This window comes from Nicotiana tabacum, chromosome 10 (assembly GCF_000715075.1).
Source record: "Nicotiana tabacum cultivar K326 chromosome 10, ASM71507v2, whole genome shotgun sequence".
In the NCBI taxonomy this organism is placed as follows: Eukaryota; Viridiplantae; Streptophyta; class Magnoliopsida; order Solanales; family Solanaceae; genus Nicotiana; species Nicotiana tabacum.
In genome coordinates, this window is record NC_134089.1 from 170,664,846 (window position 1) to 170,686,293 (window position 21,448).

At 39.9% G+C, this 21,448-nt stretch overlaps 3 protein-coding genes across 3 annotated transcripts in view; 2 read left to right on the plus strand and 1 right to left on the minus strand.

The window, feature by feature from the left end:
* LOC142165527 (uncharacterized) overlaps positions 1 to 21,448 on the minus strand; it is a 60,573-nt gene that overhangs the window by 3,127 nt on the left and 35,998 nt on the right. The window contains exon 3 of the mRNA XM_075224063.1: positions 16,965 to 17,019. The gene's annotated coding sequence lies outside the window, so the exon portion shown is untranslated. The remainder of the gene's footprint in view (positions 1 to 16,964; positions 17,020 to 21,448) is intronic.
* On the plus strand, positions 1,715 to 2,859 carry LOC142165525 (uncharacterized). Its single transcript, XM_075224061.1, has 3 exons — positions 1,715 to 2,012; positions 2,347 to 2,438; positions 2,539 to 2,859. Exons 1-3 carry the CDS (start codon positions 1,715 to 1,717, stop codon positions 2,857 to 2,859), a joined length of 711 nt encoding a protein of 236 aa, XP_075080162.1.
* LOC142165526 (uncharacterized) lies at positions 2,872 to 4,008 on the plus strand. The gene is made up of 3 exons (XM_075224062.1): positions 2,872 to 2,890; positions 3,146 to 3,499; positions 3,563 to 4,008. The coding sequence occupies exons 1-3, from the start codon at positions 2,872 to 2,874 to the stop codon at positions 4,006 to 4,008; spliced, it is 819 nt and encodes a 272-aa protein (XP_075080163.1).

Sequence of the window (21,448 nt, forward strand, 5' to 3'; positions counted from 1 at the left end):
CCTTTGAATTGTTGGGGAGCTAGATCTCTAAGCAGAATTAGCAGTGGATTAGGGGTCCCATTATATGCTGATGCTTGCACTACTCAGTTGGATCGAATTACCTATGTGCGAGTTTTGATTGAGATGGATATAACAAAAGAACTCCCAAAATTCATCAAAGTAACAGATCCAAATGGAAGAGAATTTAGTCAAAGAGTAGCCTACGATTGGGTGCCAGAATTTTGTCTTGGCAAATTGGGCATAGTTAGGGGAAAGATGAACAACGGATACAAAACAATAAGGTAAAACAACAGAAGCAGAGGCAAGAGTGGCAACCAAAAGAAAAAAGCAATGACAAGGTAGATCAGCAGATATCAGTACCTGTCAAGAGAAACCAAATGGTAATGACTAAAGAGATAACCAGTAAAACTAATGACTCAAATGCAAGGATTGATCGTGGAGAGGGGGAGCATAGCTAGACAAAAGCAATAGGGAAGTCTATAGCTAGAAGCAAGGAGAAAATGGGGGAGGATGCAATTAATACCATTAATGGATTTAATATACTAGCAGAATCAGGATTGCAACTAATGCACCCAAGTCAATTGGGGGAAGGCTCTAGTAGACATAGGAGGCAAGATGAGGTAGAAGGATATTCACACGCTGTATTCATTTCAGTATGAAGGTGATAACATAGAATATAAGGGGTCTAAACAAGACCCCAAGACAGAAGGAGATAAAGAAGTTTATAAGAAGTAATAAGGTCAGTATGATTGCATTACTAGAACATAAAGTGAAGGAGCAAAAAGCTAGTTAAATAATTAGGAGGATCACTACAGGTTGGGAGTGGCTAGCTAATTATGAGCATAGTAGAAAAGGGAGAATTTGGTTGGTATGAGATGATAAGGAAGTGGAATGTGTGGTGATAGAGAAGACAGACCAATTCATTCATGCTACAATCCTTATCAAGAACATGAATATGAGGTTTGAATTCACAGCAGTCTATGGATTGCATACTGGGGAGGACATGAGAAAATTGTGGAGGGATCTACTGCAAGTCAATAGCATACATAGGGCATGGCTAATCATGGAGGACTTCAATGCCATAAGGTCTAGGGAGGATATGCCAATTGGGAATCCTGTACAAGAGATGGAAGTGAAGGACTTTAATAATTTTGTGGAGGATGCTATTTTGGCTGAGTTGAGGACTAATGGTAGAAGCTTCACATGGACAAGTCACACATACAGTAGGATTGATAGGTCATTGGTTAATGCTGAGTGGATGCTGAAAATGCCTCACCTAGAGGTATGGGTAATGGATCGGGATGTTCTGATCGCTCACCATTGAGCATTACATTTGAAGACAAAGAAGAATCAAAGCCTAAGCCTTTCAAGTTCTTGAACCATCTTGCTGATCATAAGGACTTTACGCAGATAGTAAACAAAGGTTTGAAAGGAAGTAGCACATATAACAAAATGAGAGATGTTTGGGAAAGACTGAAAAAGGTGAAGCAAGCCATGAAAAAACTGAATGTTGATGAATATAATGCTGTAGGAGGAAGGATCACAGAATGCATGGAACAACTATGCATTCTGCAAGAGCAAATGAGAAATCCTGATCAACCAGAAAATATGATTATAGCAGAAAAAGAGTTGAAATTGAAATTAGAGAAATGGCTAAGGGTGGAGGAAAGTATTCTAAAACAAAAATCAAGAATACAATGATTAAAGTTAGAAGATGGCAACAATGCCTATTTCTATGCAAGCAAAGAACAGGAACTCCCAAAACAAGATTCAGAATTTAATAAGAAGCAATGGAACAGTAACACAGACAAAACAGGAGGTGGAAGATGAGATAATGGGATTCTACAAACAGTTACTAGGATCAGCAGCTGGAAAGCTTCCAACTATCAATCTAGCAATAATGAGAGAAGGACCACTAATTAACAGACAACAACAAAGGCAGTTGATAGCATATGTATCAAAGGAGGAAATACACAGAGCACTGATGGGGATAAGCGACAATAAAGCACCAGGTTGTGATGGTTTTAATGCACTATTTTCAAAAAGCTTGGCCAATAGTTAGGGAGAAGATAACCGAAGCAAGTGTTGCAGTTCTTTTCTGAGGACAAACTATATCACCCAATCAATTGCAATATACTGACCTTAATTCCTAAGATACCAAATCCAAATAGAGTCTTAGATTTCAGGCCAATTTCATGTTGCACCATACTCTATAAGATTATCTCGAAGGTTCTAACAAACAGGTTGCAAGGCATAATGAATGATATTGTAGATGAAAGTCAAGCAGCTTTTATCCCAGGGAGATTGATCAATGACAACATAAGAATGAGCCATGTCTTGTTAAAGGTTATGACAGGAAGGGTATATCTCCTAGATGCATGTTAAAAGTGGATATGAAGAAAACTTATGATTCTATAGAATGGGACTACATGGAGCAGGTGCTAAGGAACATACAAATGCCGGGAAAGTTTGTGAAATGGATTATGGTATGTATGAGAAGTGTATCATATTCCATAGTTATCAATGGGCAACATTTAGTACCTTTCAAAGCAAAAAAAGGGATTGAGGCAAGGCGATCCATTATCCCCCTATCTATTTGTCTTGGCTATGGAATATCTTACAAGATTGTTGAAGACTTTAAAGAGGAGTCCAGATTTTAACTTCCACCCAAAATGTGCTAAGTTGAACATAGCACAACTTAGTTTTGCTGATGATCTTCTACTATTCTGCCAAGGTGATTATACATCTGTGAAGATGCTGTACCAATTTTTTCAAGAATTCTCACAAGCCTCAGGTCTAGTTGCTAACATAGGGAAAAGTTCAATCTACTTTGGAGGAGCTAGAGATGACATCCAATAAGAGATATTAACAATGCTGGGTTTCTCAAAAGGTATCCTCCCAGTGAGATACCTGGGGATACCTTTGAGCACTAAAAGAATGACATTGCTACAATATCAATCATTACTTGACAAGATGGTAGGGAGAATCCAGTCCTAGACTACTAAGTTCCTAACCTATGCAGGAAGAGTCCAACTTATCAACAACATCATATTCTCCATCCAAGTGTATTGGTATCAAATCTTCCTATTGCCAAAAAAGCTCATTCTGTTGATTAAAAGTATCTGTAGAAAGTTCGTATGGACAGGAAATGTTGAGAATACAAGGAGGGCACTTATAGCTTGGGATAGATTGTGTTGTCCAAGGGTAGCAGGAGGTTTGCATTTGCTAGATATAGGCACATGGAACAAAGCTGCAATGTGCAAGCTACTATGGAACTTGTGCAAAAAGAAGGACAAATTATGGGTGCAATGGGTTCATGTATACTATAAAAAGTACAATCCTGGCTGGGGGAATGAACCAAAGCAGGCATCTTGGGTGATTCAAAAAATCTTTAAAGCCAAGAAGTATTTTACAAAAACTGGCTACACAGAGGATGATGTACTTAGAATGAATACTTTCAGTATTAAAGATGTGTACTTGAAGAATAGAGGAGAATTCAGTAAAGTGCCATGGAGAAGGATCATCTGGAACAATGCATGATTGCCAAAATGGATATTCATAGGATACTTGGCTGCTCACAGAAGACTCCAGACAAGAGATAGATTGAAAAGATGGGGATATGTAGAAGATGACTCGTGTACATTATGCAATGCAAAAGCAGAGACCATGAATCACTTATTCTTTGTATTCCCATTCTCAAAGAGAATATGGGCTGCTATATTACGGTGGCTGCAGATTGATAGACCAGTTATGGATTGGGAACATGAGTTGCAATGGGTTGAACAATACTGTCGTGGTAGGAGTGCAACTGCTGAAATCTATAGGATGATGCTGGTTGGTAGCTTATACTATATTTGGCAAGAAAGGAATGCCAGAATCTTTCAAGAAGTACAGAGGACTGTTAAAACAATTACTAGAAGTTTAGCACAAGATATACACTGTAGAGGAAATGTAAAGAAATGTCTGAAAAGGAAACTGATTGAATTGAATTCTTATCCTACTGTTTAGGAAATGTATAGATAGAGATAAGGGGAGATTAGAGAAAAGGAAGAAGTAGCTTAGTTTGGGGCTTATGTCCAGAACAAGCTATAGCAAATCAGTGTAAAATATTACTTGGTAATAAAAGTTTTAGTTACCAAAAAAAAGGAGGCGTAGTTTAAACAAAATAGAATAATAATAATAATAATAAATATATAAGCAATTGCATGGAATCACAAGAAGTAAAGGTAGAGAAATAAAATATAAATAATGTACAAATAAAATCTATTTTAATATTTCAAAAAAAAAAAAAAATAATAGAAATAAAAAGTTATAAAGAAAAAAAATTAAATTTAAAATAAAAGGGAAAGAAACTAAAAGGCAACCTTATAATTACACAGTGTAATTACCACCAATTCTCACCTCCCCCTTGAGAATTGGAGAGTGTAATTATACCCCTCCAATTACACACAATTCCATGCTGACCAGGTAATTACTTGGCCAAACAAATATGCCAAATTGTGTAATTACTCCCAATTACACTCAAATCCAATTCCTTGGTGGCTTTCCAAACAGGCTATAAAGGAACAAAGCCCACTCGAAATTAATCAATTTACATCAAAAATTCCAAAATTGGCCAACCCCCGAGCCCACGTCTCGGATTCCGACAAAAATTACAAAACTAGAATCCTTACACTCTCACGTGTTCATACATATCAAGAATACCATAATCCGACCACAAACGACCCCTCAAATCCCTAGATTTAGGTCTCCAATTTCCAAGCCCTAACTTCCAATTTTTAGGCTTTGGATTCCACAAATTCCATGTTTAATTAGGTAGAAATCACATTAAGATCGAGTATTAAGTCCATAAATCTTACCTCCAAGTGTTTTCCCTTGATTCCCTCTTCAATCCTCTTCAAAAAACTCCAAAATCACTCAATAATGGTGAAACTTAGACCCAAAATCGCGGAAATGGTCTTTTAAACATTCTACCCAGCTATTCACGCTCCTTCCTCGCGAACGCGATCAACGCCTCGCGTTTGCGAAGCACAAACTTACGTTGACCACTTATTCCTTCATCACAAACGCGACACCACTAACACGAACGCGAAGCTTCAGCTCATCAAAGCATCGCAAACGAGAAGAACAATCCTCCAGGACCCCACCTGCTCACCTTTACTCTACGCGAACGCGGCATAACCATCACGAACACGATGAGTACTGGACCCAACCCTTCATGTATGCGGGACATCCATCGCGAACGTGAAGGCCAAAAGCCTGCAACACCAACAACAGTTTTTCTGCAACTTTTTCCAACATGAAATGATCCGTTCAACCACCTGAAACTCACCCGAGGCCCTCGGGACCTCAACCAAACATGCCAACGTATCCCATAACCTCATTAAAACTTGTTCCAACCTTCGAAACGCTCAAAACAACATCAAAACACCAAATTTACATCGTATTCATGCCTAAGAATTCCAAAATCTTCCAAATTCCGCTTTCGATCAAAAAATATATCAAACCTCGTCCGAATGACCTAAACTTTTGCACACACGTCACAAATGACACAACGGACCTACTCCAACTTTCGGAATTACATTCCGACCCCCATATCAAAATCTCACCTATCAACCGAAAAATGCCAAAATTCCAATTTCGCCAATTCAAGCCTAAATCTACTCCAGACCTCCAAAACACATTCCGATCATGCTTCTATGCCCCAAATTACCTCCCGAAGCTATCCGAACCATCAGAATTTACATCCGAGCTCTTTTTCACATAAGTCAACATCCAGTTGACTTTTTCAACTTAAGCTTACTCAAAAGAGACTAAGTGTCTCAAACCTTACCAAAATTTCTCCGAACATGAGCCAACCAACCCGATAACACATAATACAGTTGAACAAGACAATAAGAAGCAGAAATAGGGGAAACGGAGTGGCAACTCATGAAACGACCGGTCGAGTAGTTACAAAATAAGAACTCAATCATAGCAAAATAACTTCATATCTAGTGAACATAAAGACCTAAGAGTCTTAAAAGGTTAGCTTTCCACAAATAAGCCTGAGCACGTACTCATCACCTCACGTACACGGACTTTACATGATATAATTAGCATAGAAGACTCAAATCATAAGGGGTATTTCCCCCACGCGAAGTTAGGCAAGATACTTACCTCAAAGATGATAGATTTATATTCAAAAATGAACTTCCTGGGAGAAATAACCTCTGGACGGCTCAAATCTAGCCAAAATAACTTCAAAGCATAAATAAAACTCATAAGAAACTATTCCAAATCATAAAGCCTCAAGTTTATAAAAAACTAAAAATCAACCCAAAAGTCGACCCTTGGAACCGCACCTCGGAACCCAAAATTTTTTACAAAATCCGAACACCCATTCCGATACGAGTTCAACCATACTAAAATTATCAAATTCCGATACCATTTCGTCCCTCAAATCATCATTTTACATTTTTGAAAGTTTTCTTCAAAATCCTCATTTTCCTCAACTCAAAACACTAATTTCATGATAAAAATAAAGATATAATCATGGAATATAATAAATTCTAGGTGAAGAACACTTACCCAATCGTGTTGCTTGAAAAGTCCACAAAGAATCGCTCAAAATCGAGCTCTAAAACTCCAAAAATGGTGAAAATGGCTAACCCTTGGAATAGAGTAGTATATATTTTGCCCAAGTATTAAAGCATCGTGAACGCGGAAGACAAATCGCTTTCACGAAGAAGGAAAAATGAAGGCTACCAAGATGTGCTTCGCAAATGCGACAGATCGCTCGCGAACAGAGAGGAGAATTTGATGGTCCAACAACTGGGCTATGCGTACGCGTGAAGTAGTACGCGAATGCGAAGAATGGAATGGCATACCTTCGCGAACGCGGGAAGGATGATGCGAACTAGAAGAGAAAGTAGTCACCAGCACACAACTCCTAGTTTCTACTACGTGAACGCGAAGGTGGAGCTGCGAATGCTAGAAATGGAAGGGCAGACTTAGCGATCACGGATGGAAGCTCGCGAATGCGAAGAACAAATAATTCCTCCTCCAAAATAACACTACGCAAACGCGGAGGGAATGATGCGAACGTGAAGGAAACCAGATGATAGAAAACAACAGTCCAAAAATAGAAGGAAATGGCTCGTAGCCCATCCGAAACACTTGAGGCCCCGAGGACCCCGTCTAAACATACTAACAAGTTCCATAATCTAACACGGACTTGCTCAAGGTCTCAAATCACATCAAACAACATCGAAACTATAAATCACACCATGAATCGAACTTATGAACTTTCAAATCTTCCAACTTCTAAAACTCGCGCCAAAACCTATCAAATCAACTCGAAATGATGTCAAATTTTGCAGGCAAGTCCCAAATGGTACAACGGAGCTGTTCCAACTCTCGAAATCGCATTCTGACCCCGATATCATCAAAGTCAACTATTGGTCAAACCTCTCCACCTTTCAAACTTTAACTTTTCCAAATTTTGCCGAAATGCTTCAAATCACGGACCTCCAAATCCAAATCCGGACGCATGCTCAAGTCCAAAATCACCATATGAAGCTGTAAAAATCATCCAAAACTTATTCCGGAGCCGTTTATATAAAAGTCAAATTCCAGTCAACTCTTACCGCTTAAACTTCCAAAACTAGGATCCTTCTTCCAATTTGACTCTGAATCATCCAGTAACTAAATTCGGCCACACACGCAAGTCATAATACATAATACGAATCTTCTCAAGACCTTATGTTGCTAAACGGGACTTAAATTCTCAAAATGACTGGCGGGGTCGTTACAAAAGATGAAGTTTAATATTTTTCGGTTTCAACAACTTTGTACACTTGCATTTCACACAAGGACACCTAATTGTTCCTTCATAACGAAATTCAGGAAGTATTTTCATGAGCAATAAATTTAACACCTTCAACAAATTCTTCCTTTAATCTACAACAATTTGGATAATTCCTATCGTACATCTATTTACGATGTTCACGCTTCATATATTACACAAATAACATACGCACAAACAAATGAATAGAATTAGATCAATTTATTTTTTTCAAGTTAGTGTACAATTAATCTTGAATAGTATATCTTAAAGAAATGCTCCCATTAAGTTCTTGAAATCAGTTTAAAAAATTAAACCAAGATTCTAACACATTTGTTATCATCCATAAATAAATTTAAACTTGAATATATCTAAGTAACATGTTTTGCACCTTTTCTTAAGCTTAGTAGTCTTTTGATGATGTTGTAGAGTTTTGTAACTTTCAAGTTTTCTCCTTTTCATATGTTGTATACAAAGGACTCATATTTCTTTCAATCCAGTTTCCTTCTACCATATTTCTTTAGTCCATTATATCTTTCTTATCTTCTATCATAAACCTACTAGATGAGGATGGCCCATGCTGAGTAGGGGCCCAGCACGTTATTACAAAAATATTTCCTTAATTATATTACTCTAATAGTTTTGTAAAACCATTCATATTCATTTAAATAATATATTTAAAAATAAAAATTTGTAATCTATAAATTTAAAATAGACTATTAAGGAAAAGAAATTTTGTAAATAATTTTGTATTCTGCTTAGTTATAATAGTTAATTATTCAGTTTGTTCTTATTTTTAAAATGAAATATTAAGGCAAAAAATATTTACTTGCTTCTAAACATTAAATCAAGAGAAAAGAATGTGTCACACACTTTAAATTACACAGTTAGTGTAAGACATGAGATGATAATCATTAATAGTAGCTATTAAAGTGGGCTCACATAATCATTCTAATAGAAATATGTACAGAAGAATGTGTGGAACTGGAATGACAAATTTACATGGAACCCATTGATCATAATAACCTTTAACCTTTCTTCACATGTAAATTGAAAATACAATGGAGCCTGCTGTTGCAGCAAACTCACACGTGTTCCTGATACATTAAGTGCTATGACAAGTTATGAGATAACTTTCGGCCAGGCATGTAACGACCTGATCGGTCGTTTCATGAGTTATAACTCTGTTTCTTCCATTTCTGCTTCCTTTTGTGTTCCTCAGCTGTATTTTATCGCATCGTGTTGGTTGGTTCGGGTCCGGAGTGGTTTCGGAGTGGAATGAAACACTTAGTCTCCTATTTAGAAGCTTAAGTTGGAAAAGTCAACCGGAGGTTGACTTATGAGTAAACGATCTTGGAGTTGGATTTTTATGGTTCGGTTAGCCCCATTAGGTAATTTTGGATTTGGGAGCGTGTCCGAAATGTGATTTCGAGGTCTGTGGTAGAATTAGGTGTGAATTCGTAAAAGTTGGAATCTTGGTGATTTTGGTCGACAGTGAAAATTTTGATATCAGGGTCAGATTGGAATTTCAGAAGTTGGAGTAGGTTTATAGTATTATTTGTGACGTATGTGCAAAATTTCAGGTCATTCAGAGGGGATTTGGTAGGTTTCGGCATCATTTGCGAAATTTGGAAGTTTAGAAGTTCTTAGGCTTGAATCCGAGGGTAATTTAGTGTTTTGATATTGTTTTGAGTGTTCCAAAGGTTTGACTAAGTTCGTATGTTGATATGTGACTTGTTGGTATGTTTGGTTGAGGTCCCGAGGGGCTCAGAATGATTTTGGATGGTTAACGGAGAATTTGGAACTTGGAGAATGTAGCTGAAGCTACTGGTTCTGTGTTAACTGCACCTGCGAAGTGGGAACCGCAGGTGCGAGGCTGCAGGTATGGTAGGGTAGCCGCAGATGCAGAAATGGAGGCCCCAGTGAGGATCGCAGATGCATGAGGATTTATCGCATCTGCAGGCCCGTAGGTGCGAGACCTGGGGCGCAGGTGTGGCTTTGGAGACTTAAGTGACTTCCACAAATGCGGACTTTTTGGCGCAGAAGCGCCACCGAGGTGGTAAAGGCCTGGGCAGAAGGTATAAATTGAACCCTTCGCGAATTTTGCTCATTTCCACCATTTTTAAAGACGGGTTTGGAGGTTTTGGGGTGATTTTGAAGAGGGATTCAAGGAATTATCAGTGAGGTAAGTTGCTTGAGCCCTAATACTCGTTTATGTGGTGATTTTCCATTGTTTTATCATGTAATCCGTGAAGATTAGGGGTTAAAATGAGGGGTTAGGGCTTAGGAGTTGGAGAGTTTGATTTGAGGATTTAAAGGGACTATTTGATGTTGGATTTTGATGAATTTGGTATGGGTAGACTCGTGAGTGAATGAGTTTTCTAGTTTTATAACTTTTGTCAGATTTAGAGACGTGGGCTTGGGGGCCGGGTTTGAGTGGATTTTGGGATTTGTGTCTAATTGATAGTTTTTCTTGTGGAATTCATTCCATTAGCGCATATTGATGGTATTGTTCTGGTTGTGAATAGATTCAGAGCGATTGGAGGCAGTCGAGGGGCAAGAGCATCGCGGAGTATAGATTTGACCGGTTTGAGGTAAGTAACGATTGTAAATCTAGTTTTGAGTGTATGAAACCCCGAATTTCATATCATTTTATTATTTTGAGGTGACACACATGCTAGGTGACGGGCGTGTGGGCGTGCGCCATTGGGGATTGTGACTTGGTCCGTCCGTAGAACCTATAAGTTGCATATTTGGTTGAAATTATATGATACTTATGTGTGTTAGAAAGAGTTTCCGTAAATTGGGCTAAATGCCATGTTTAGGCCTTGTGCCAGAGCTGTTTGGACCCTTATGGGCCTTTCTCTTACTATACTCTCACTATTTTTGATTGAAAATCTATACTCAGTCATGTTATACTTACTGATTTCATAACTTAGTCTTATTACTATGTTTTAATGCATATATGTTGTTTTGGGCTGAGTACCTTGTTTTTACTAAGAGCCCAAGTGGCTTGAGAGGTTGATAACTGAGTGAGGCCGAGGGCTTGATTTATGAGGATATTTATGGTATCGGGCTTCACGCCGCAACATGCTTTGATATAGGACGAGGGCCTGATTGATTTATTCCACAAAATGGCTTGTTATAGCGCTTGGGCTGAAAGAGCCCCTCCGGAGTCTGCACACCCCTAGTGAGAGCAGGTACCTACTGAGTGCGAGTGTCGAGTGCTGAGGGACTGGGATGCATGAGTGATGGTGAGGTATGCCCGAGGGGCTGTATACGAGTGATGGTGAGGTATGCTCGAGGGGCTGTATACGAGTGATGCTTTGCCTGAGGGGCTGTTTATGATCTCATCATCTTGCTTACTGTTGTATTGAGCCTCTGTTGGAGAATTGTTGAAAAATATCTTCAAATGATTTTATTGGAACTGAGTTTAAACGAAATGATTTGATTTAAATCCTGATTTTTAAAAGCCTATTGTATTTTACTGAGATTTCATGATATGAACTTTAAATGTTTTATTGCTCGTCACTACTTCTCAGCCTTTATTTACTTTGGTTACTTACTGAGTTGGCATAATCACGTTACTTCTTGTACCTTGTGTGCAGATCCAGGCGTATCAGTACCTGATAGCGGCTGTTGACTATTCTAGCTATAGATCTTCTTGGAGTTAGCAAAGTGCTGGCGATCGCAGCCCTGCTCTTCTCCCACCTATCTTCCTATAGTTGTTTATAGTTACATTTCTAGACTGTGTTAGTCTCAGTATTTTTGGATTAATTGTAGTAAATACTCATGACTAGTGACACCCCGATGTCTGGTTTTCTTTTCGCACTATCGTTATTCAGAATTTCTTTATGAAGTTTTATTATTAAATAGCTAGAATTTATCTTTTGATATGAAATATCGTGTTGTTTTTGGTAAAGAGTCAGCTTGCCCAGTACCACGATAGGCGCCATCACGACATGGTAGTTTGGGTCGTGACAAGTTGGTATCAGAGCCTAGGTTACATAGGTCTCACGGGTCATGAGAGGGTTTAGTAGAGTCTTACGGATCGGTATATAGACGTCTATACTTATCTTCAAGAGGTTGCAGAACCTTTAGGAAAACTTTATATTCTTGAATTTTTGTCGTGCGAATCTGTTGATTCTGCTAACTAAACTTCTGTTATTCTATTCTCTCACAGATGGTGAGGACACGTGCTACCGGTCAGGACGGACGACCACCAGTATTACCAGTTGGGGCCGCGAGAGGTCGAGGTCGCGGCTGAGGCTGTGGTAGGGGCAAGGGTATAGCCAGCACAATATCTAGGGCAGCACCTACAGATCCACTAGCCTCCCCAGTTTATGATCAGGTCCTAGTCGTGGATGCTCCAGTGGGGACCGACTCAAGCACCGACTGTGCCTATTGTTATCCCAGGTCTTCAGGAGACCTTTGCTCAGATTTTGACCGTGTGCACTAGTCTTGCTCAAGCGATCGCTGTTTCTACCACAATAGCTATTTCCTAGGCCAGGGGAGGCACTCAAACTCCCACCGTCGTACACCCGAGCAGGTTGTTCAGGCACTTCAAACACCGAAGGCACCACCATCCCAGCCGGTTGCACCTGCTCAGGATTATGTGGTTCCAATCATGCCTGATGACGAGCAACGTAGATTGGAGAGGTTTGGTAGACTTCAGCCTCCGACTTTCAATGGTACAGAGGGCGAGGATGCCTAGGGTTTCTTGGACAAGTGTTAGAGGATCCTATGCACAACGGGTATTCTGGAGACCAGTGGGGTATTGTTCACTACCTTTCATTTTCAGGAGCTACCTTTACTTGGTGGAAGGCTTATGAGAGGCGTAGGCCTGTTAGTGCAGCGCCCCTTACCTAGCAACAGTTCTCCATTGTCTTTTTGGAGAAGTATGTGCCGTAGTCCCGCAGAGAGGAACTGTGCAAGCAGTTCGAGCAGTTGTGCCAGGATGATATGACTGTGATGTAGTATGAGATGAGGTTCTCTAAAGAGATGATCACGAGGTTTGTTAATGGCCTCACATATTAGTTACAGATTCTTATGACTAGGGATAGGGTGTCTGGCTTCTTTAGAAGAGGTTATTGACATTGCTCGGGACATTGGAGAGGGAAGCCAAGAGGCCTCGTGGATCCAATAGTTTTTGTGGTGCTTCTGATAGGGGTCAGTTCCAACATGACAAAGGATGTCTATTCAAACATGATCAATCAGCTCACCCAATTCACCATAAGGCATCATCGGGCCATGGTTCTCACAATTGTTATCACGGACATTCATTACTCAGTGCCCTCCCAACCCAGAGATCGTCCCGTGCTCTATCAGTTCAGGGCTCCTCCATGCCAGGTTCTTCTACAAGTTATCCCGGTGCTAGGGGTTCCATTCAGTCCCTGTCACCAGCACCAGGAGGTTAGTTTGAGTGTGGGGAATTGGGGAATATGTGGAGGTAGTATCCTGGTCGTCATGGAGGTTCGCCTCAGCAGAGGAGTCAGCCATCGACGTCAGCACCAGTTACTTCACCACCCGCACAGTCAGCTAAGGGTCGCCCAAGAGGGGGATATCGATCAGGTGGTGGTCAGGCCTGTTTCTAGGCAATCATAGCTAGACCAGATGCTATTGCTTTAGATGTTGTGATTACAGGTATTGTCTCAGTTTTCCACAGGGATGCCTCTGTATTATTTGGTCCTGGTTCCACTATTTCACATGTGCCATCATATTTTGATCATTACTTGGATACGCCTCGCGAGTCTCTTATTTTATCTGTTCATGTATCTACTATTGTGGGCGATACGATTGTTGTGGACCGCATATATCGGTATTGTATGGTGACTATTAGAGGTTTGGAGACCCGAGTAGACCTTTTGTTGCTTAGTATGATTGATTTTGATGTGATATTGAGCAAGGATTGGTTATCTCCATATCATGCTATTCTGGTCTGTCATGCTAAGATGGTGACGTTGGCTATGCCGGAGGTACCACGGATTGAGTGGCGAGGTTCATCGAATTATGTTCCTAGTAGAGTGATTTCATTCTTGAAGGCCCAGTGGATGGTTGAGAAGGGTTGTCTTTCTTATTTGGCCTTTGTGAGGGATGTCAGTGCAGAGACTCTTACTATTGATTCGGTTTCGGTAGTGAGAGATTTTCCGGATGTGTTTCCTATAGACATGTCGGGCATTCCACCGGATAGGGATATTGACTTCGATATTGATTTGGTGTCAGGAACTCTGCCCATTTCTATTCAACTGTATCGTATGGCGCTGACAGAGTTAAAGGAATTGAAGGAGCAGCTTCAGGAACTCCTTAATAAGGGGTTTATTCGGCCTAGTGTCTCACTTGGGGTGTGCCTGTTCTATTTGTGAATAAGAAGGATGACACTATGGGAATGTGTATTGATTACAGACAGTTGAATAAAGTCACGATCAAGAACAAGTATCATTTGCATCATATTGATGATTTATTTGACCAGCTTTAGGGAGCGAGAGTGTTCTCCAAGATTGATCTCAGGTCAGGGTATCACCAATTGAAGATTAGGGACTCGAATATTCTTAAGACAACTTTAAGGACCCGTTATGGCCATTATGAGTTCCTTGTGATGTCTTTTGAGCTAACTAACGCCCCAACAGCATTCATGCATTTGATGAACAGTATGTTTCAGCCTTATTTGGACTCGTTTGTTATTGTATTCATTGATGATATCTTGGTGTACTCTCGTAGCCAGGAGGAGCATGCCCAGCATCTGAGGATTGTGTTAAGAGATTGAGGGGAGGAGAAGCTTTATGAAAAGTTCTCCAATTGTGAGTTTTGGCTCGGTTCAATGGAGTTCTTGGGGCACGTGGTGTCTAGTAAGGGTATTCAGGTTAATCCAAAGAAGATAGAGGCGGTCTAGAGTTGGCCCAAACCATCATCAGCCATAGATATTCATATCTTTCTTGGTTTGGAGGGTTATTACCATCGGTTCGTTCAGGAATTTTCATCTATTGCATCACCCTTGACCAGATTGACCCAAAAGGGTGCTCTTTTAAGGTGGTCGGATAAGTGTGAGGCGAGCTTTCAGAAACTCAAGACCACTTTGACCACAACTCCAGTGTTAGTTTTGCTATCAGCTTCAGGTTTTTATACGGTATATTATAATGCTTCTCGGGTCGGCATTGGGTATGTGTTGATGTAGGAGGGTAGAGTGATTTCTTATGCTTCTCGTCAGTTGAAGCCCCATGAGAAGAACTACCCTGTTCATGATTTGGAGTTGGCTACCATTGTTCACACGTTGAAGATTTAGAGACATGTATATCTATGGTGTGTCTTGTGAGGTATTTACTGATCATAGTAGCCTCCAGCACTTGTTCAAACAGAAGGATCTCAATTTGAGGCAGCGGAGATGGTTGGAGCTGCTAAAGGACTATGATATTACCATTTTGTATCATCTGGGAAAGGCCAATATGGTGGTCGATGCCTTGAGTAGGAAGGCGGTGAGTATGGGCAGTCATGCATTTATTCCTATTGGGGAGAGACCTCTTGTGGTTGATGTTCAGGCTTTGGCCAATCGGTTTGTAAAGTTGGATACTTTGGAGCCCAGTCGGGTCCTAGCTTGTGTGGTTTCTCTGTCTTCCTTGCTTGATCGTATTAGAGAGCGCCAGTATGTCCTCATTTGCTTGTCCTCAAGGATAAGGTTCTGCATGATGATGCCATAGATGTGACTATTGGTTATGATGGGGTATTGAGGATGCAGAGCCGGATATGTGTGCCCAATGTATGTCGCACCCCCTTTTTCCTCCGCGGAGTCCGGGTTTCGACATTCATTGGGAACAACTCATTTTCTTTTGGAAATTGGGTATCTGAAGAGTTGTCATCTAACGGATTAAGGTGAGTTAGGGCACCTAGAGCAATTAATTCATGTAACTCTAATTTGTGAGGATATTTAGGGGATCGGGTTGCATGCTGCAACATGCTTTGATATAGGCTGAGGACCTGATTTGTGAGGATATTTATGGGATCAGGTTGCACGCCACAACATGCTTTAATATAGGTTGAGAGCCTAATTGATTAATGCCACGAGTTGGCTTGTTATAGCGCTTGGATGAAGGAGCCCCTCCGGATTCTGCACACCTCCAGTGAGCGTAGGTACCTATTGAGTGCGAGTGTCGAGTGCCGAGTGCTGAGTGACTGGAAGACATGAGTGATGGTGAGGTATGCTCGAGGGGCTGTATACGAGTAACTTTGAGGTTTGCCCGAGAGGCTGTATATGAGTGATGCTTTGCCCGAGGGGTTGTTTATGATCTCATCATCTTGCTTACTGCTGCATTGAGCCTTTGTTGGAGAACTGTTGAAAAATATTTTCAAATGATTTTACTGGAACTAAGTTTAAACGAAATAATTTGGTTCAAACCCTGATTTTTAAAAGCATGTTGTATTTTACTGAGATTTCATGATATGAAGTTTAAATGTTTAATTCCTCGTCACTACTTCTCAGTCTTTATTTACTTTGGTTACTTACTGAGTTTGTGTACTCACGTTACTCCCTGCACCTTGTGTGCAAATCCAAGCGTATCAATACCTAGTAACGACCGTTGACTATTCCAGCTGTAGATCTTCTCGGAGTTAGCAAGGTAGCTACTGGCGATCGCAACCCTGCTCTTCTTCCTCCTATCTTCCTATAGTTGTTTGTAGTTACATTTCTAGACTATGTTAGTCTCAGTATTTTTGGACAGATTGTAGTAGATGCTTATGACTAGTGACACCCGATGTCGGGCTTTCCTTTCAGCACTTTTGTTATTCAGAATTTTTTTATGAAGTTTTATTATTAAATAGCTTAAATTTATCTTTGAAATGAAATATCATGTTAGTTTTGTTAAAGAGTCGGCTTGCCTAGTACCACGATAGGTGCCATCACGATATGGTAGCTTGGATCGTGACAAGACAGACATGTTGACTATGAGCTGCCTGATTATTTCCACTTATAATATAGGTATAGATATGTTCTTTTGATAAAATCTCTTGGATGATAGATATAATATTCATAATAAAAGCATTTTTTATCAAGGTAAAAACAATATGAATTCATGTAGTTGTTCTAGCAATTTAACAGCTTAACTTATAATTAAAAACTGAAACCAACTTAGAGATTAGCAAATGAAGTTACCTCAAGGCTTATAACCTAATTTTGTCTTCTTTCACGCTTTTTGTATCTTCATTTCCTGGTCCAATTTTCAAAAGGAGCAAAAAAAGTGATAATTATACTTAAAAAATTATGCCGGTAAAACAAAAGATGTAAAAAAAACCAAACCACTGATCAGAGAATTGTAGTACTAAATAATAACAACAGGAAATATGATAATAGAAGCGAATTAGATCACATGACGTTATAATATCTGCTTAAGAATATGCAGGGACATGAGTGCTACTTGAACTCTCGCTAGTAGCAATTAACTAAAATTAAATGGTCATATTATTGGGAAAACTCCTCCAAAGAAACAATCTTTTTTTACAAGTGGTATAAGATAAGCTCTCTGCTCAAATTTAAGAATCCTAAGAAAGGATTTCACAGTTTGAACAGCAAGTGACTTTGATGAGAAATGGGAAGCATCTCAGAGAAATTTCAAATTTTCAATGCGAACCTTAGTCTTGAATTACTCTAGATAAAACGATTAAAACCCCAAAAAGGATTGAACTCAAGCTAAAAAGAGTAATGCACAAAAGCGCTAAGCGTTTGAAGCTAGACAGTGACTTAGGGAGATTCTAAACTTCCCTAGTTACTTGTGAAGATTTGGATGAATACCTGTCGAAACTATATGAATATTCCAAAGCAAAATAGATGTGATATGTCTACTCTAGAAAATATTAGGTTCTTCCTCCTAAGCAATATAAAAAGTGCTTGAAGTTAACTCGCTTACTAGAAATTAGAGGATCTGCAAACTGGTTCCCTACTTTGGTTGTGTAACCATTTAAACTTTGTCTTTTGTAACATCTTTAGATCTATTCACATATTTATACTGCCCCAATGCCATAGACAACATCTCCAAAGAATGATTCAAAGACCATTTTCAAGCAAATTATTAATGAATGATCCGAAAACCATTTACAAGCAAATTATTAATGAATGATCCCAAGATCATTTTCAAGCAAATTTTACTGAACTACTAGTATTTTATTTGTGTCAAGCTAAAAATATTTCATACGTTTCATAGAGTATTAGATTCTATAGGTATCGAATGTGTATGAATGCAAAAAAGGGATTCTACGTACTTTCCCAAGACTACACGCGAGCTGTGAGCATTTTCAATTACAGATTTCAGTAGTTTTTAATATTGTATCAAAACTACAAAAGGCTAATTCCTCTAGTCGATCACATTTGCCCCATAATTATATTCCTCTAGTCTATCATTACAAAAAAAGAAAAAGCAACCTAACATATTCGTAATGATCAGCAACTAAGAAAAAAGATGAAATCTTTCAGATTTCATAAAGCTAAATCAAGTTCAAAATCTAATAATAATCCTCTAAAATTAAAGTAAACGATGAAGACATATTCAACTGGGTCTATAAACTCAGTACCCAAGAACCCGACTACACACACAAACACACACACATAAAAGCTAGGTTTTTAGGCATGAAAGAACCTTAGATTTTTAGGCCTTTAGGATAAAATTAGAAAAGGGAGAAAGGAAAGGGAGTGTAACGATCCGACCGGTAATTTTAAGAGTTGTAGCCACATTCCCCTATTTACTGTTCCTTTTGCACTTTATAGATGTTATATGACTTAACGAGTTAGTTAGTTCTGGTCCAGAGAGATTTTAGAGTGAATTGAGACACTTAGTATCATAATAGAAAGCTTAAGTTGGAAAAGTTGACCGGATGTTGACTTATGTATAAACAGTAACGACCCGCCTAGTCGTTTTGCTTTTTAGAACCCTATTACCCTAGATAAGACTTCCCGTACTTGCTTTTACTGATTTATAACTTGCGAAATGGTTGGTTCAGGATTTGGAAGAGTTTAGGTTGAAATCGTAACACTTGGCTCCTTAAGGTTGGCTTAAAAGGCCAAGTTTGACATCGATCAACGTTTTGAGTAAACGACCTCAGAATCTAAATTTGAAGGTTCCAACAGGTTTGTATGATAATTTCGGACTTTGGAGTATGTCCGGATCGGTTTTTGGATGATCCGGGAGCATTTTGGTGCCTAATAGTGAAAGTTGATTCCTTAAGGATTTTGAAGTTCTTAAATATTTGGTTTGGAGCAGGTTTTTGTGTTATTGAGGTCCGAACAGAGTTCTGACATCAGTAATAGTTCCGTATTGCCACGTAAGACTTGCACGCAAAATTTGGTGTCAATCCGAGTAGTGTAAGTGTGTTTCGTCGCATTGGAGATAAATTGAAGAACTTGAAGTTCATATGTTTGATTCAATTGGTTTTAAAGGGTGATTCTTAGATTTAGCATTGTTTCGGGCGTTTTGAGGGTTCGAGCGAGTCCATTATATGATTCCAAACTTGTTGGTATGCTCGGGCAGGGCCCGGGGGCCCCGAGCGTCAATCAGAGGAGGCTCGAGTGAAATTGGAAAATTTTAGAAGGAGCTGAAGCTCCAGGTATTTGTCATAACCACACCTGCGGTTGGTCAGTCGCTGGTGCGAGACCGCAGAAGCGGTCGAGCCCTCACAGGTGCGGCCAAGGGAGAGAAACCCAAGAACCATAGATACGGCTCCCTGTCCGCAAAAGTGGACCCCAAACCGCAGAAGCGGTCCTAGCCAGCCTAGCCCAGATCCGCAGATGCGGGCATTCCCTCGCAGAAGCGAGACCGTAGATGCGGTCCCCTAACCGCATGTGCGAAAATCGTTGAAGGCAGTGCCTTCATTTACTATGGAAATGTGTCATTTTTGACACATTTCCTTCATTGTTTGGCGATTTGGGAGTTTCCAAAGAGAGAATTTCAACATCGCATTATGAGGAAAGTTATTTCTACTTAATGTGAGTTTAATACTTGGGTTTTGGGTAGATTAACACATAAAGATTAGTGAAAATTATGGGATTAGAGTAAAAACCTAGGGTTTTGATAAAAATAAGATTTAACCACGAAATTTGTTATGGAATGAAGTAGAAATCATGTATCCTTGATCCTTAGGTTATGGGTAACAACTTCCCTCTATAATTTCTGGAATCCGGGCACGTGGGCCTAGGGGTGAATTTTAGGAAACTTGTATTTAGGGTTGGGATATTACTTTAATAGTTGGAATATGAACTCTTGAGCTTGTATTGACTAGTTCTTACCCCGTTTAATTAGTTTTGGATCGTTCGGCTCCAAATTGAGGGTTTGAGCTTGTATTGACTAGTTCTTGGTATTGGAAGTAAGCTTTGGAGCGAGGTGAGTCTCCTTTCTAACCTCGTAAGAGTTAAATAAACCCCTAAGTGAATCAAATAAATGTATGTGATTGTTTGCAGGGGCTACGTACGTACGTGGTGACGAGAGTCTGTGCATAGATACTATTATGCTAATTGTCTGGGTAGTTTAGGACCCGTATTATGCCACACTTGCAAATGCTTATATTCTTTCATGCTAATTAGATCACTTAGGACATGTTAGGGGTTAAAAATAAACATAAACTAACGTAAGGACTTACTTGAAAACTTGTGTTAACTTATTTGAATATAATTGCGCATTTATGTGCCTTCTTGATAATAATTGATTATTGTGGATCGGGCCGATCGCCTCGGTAGAAATAGATGCATCTATGGTTTGCGCCATTCGACCCTCTGGCAGTACACAGTTTCTTTTATGTTGGACCGGGCCGTACGACCTCGGCATAATGTGCGCATGATATTTATGTGAACTCTTATCCATGACTTACTCTGTTAAATGCCTTGAAGTGCAACTAATGTAAGACATGACTGAAACTGATATACCGTTCTCTTTAAATTCTGAGCTTTCCATTATGTCCATGTTATCTATTAGCCCCTTGACAAAGGTCCTTGGCAGGTATGGGTTGTGACAAGGATTTTCATGATGGCCTTGGCACACAACCTGAAAAATTGGGCAACATCATGATGGGCTGCTCGGCATGACGGACAGTGCAGGGTTCGACAAACGCACCTTGAACGGAATCAAGGCGCATTTTACTTAGATATGCGGGTTGGCAAAACAATGGCAAGGCAAAGCCATGTCAAGCAGGGCCAAAGACATGGCAAGGCAAGACAAGGCGGGACAAGCAATGACAAATGATATGGGCATATTTGATCAAGTCGGGGGCGACTTGACATGGGCGGGCAGCTTTGACAATGAACGTGTGCGGCTAAGTCAGTGGGTGGCGAGCTGTGGAAATGACATTGGCGCGGAGCAGTGTCAAAGGCAAGGTTGGGCACAATGCCAGCCTTGGTACAAAGCAGCTGGGCGAAAATCAGACCAAGCTGTGCACAAGCAGCAGTTGGAAAACATGTGCCAAGCACATGGGAAGCAGTTGGCAGTTGCAACCACTTCCAAGACATGCTGATCATGGCCTAAAAGTGTGCCCATGTTTCTGTACTTTGTCTTAACTTGTTGTCCATCAGTTGGGGCTTGTCAACTGATTGTAGCCTTATAAATTCTTGCCTAGGCTGTCCAAAACGGGGCAGAAAACTTAGTCTAAGGCATTGTGAAG

Bases quoted from the DNA above. Each gene is read 5' to 3' on its own strand.
- LOC142165525 (XM_075224061.1), top strand. From the start codon at position 1,715: ATGGCAACAATGCCTATTTCTATGCAAGCAAAGAACAGGAACTCCCAA. The intron at 2,013-2,346 runs GTTGTGATGGTT...GTCTTGTTAAAG, and splicing joins AAGCGACAATAAAGCACCAG to GTTATGACAGGAAGGGTATA. The intron at 2,439-2,538 runs GTGCTAAGGAAC...GGCAACATTTAG, and splicing joins AATGGGACTACATGGAGCAG to TACCTTTCAAAGCAAAAAAA.
- LOC142165526 (XM_075224062.1), top strand. The intron at 3,500-3,562 runs GTAAAGTGCCAT...GGATATTCATAG, and splicing joins GAAGAATAGAGGAGAATTCA to GATACTTGGCTGCTCACAGA.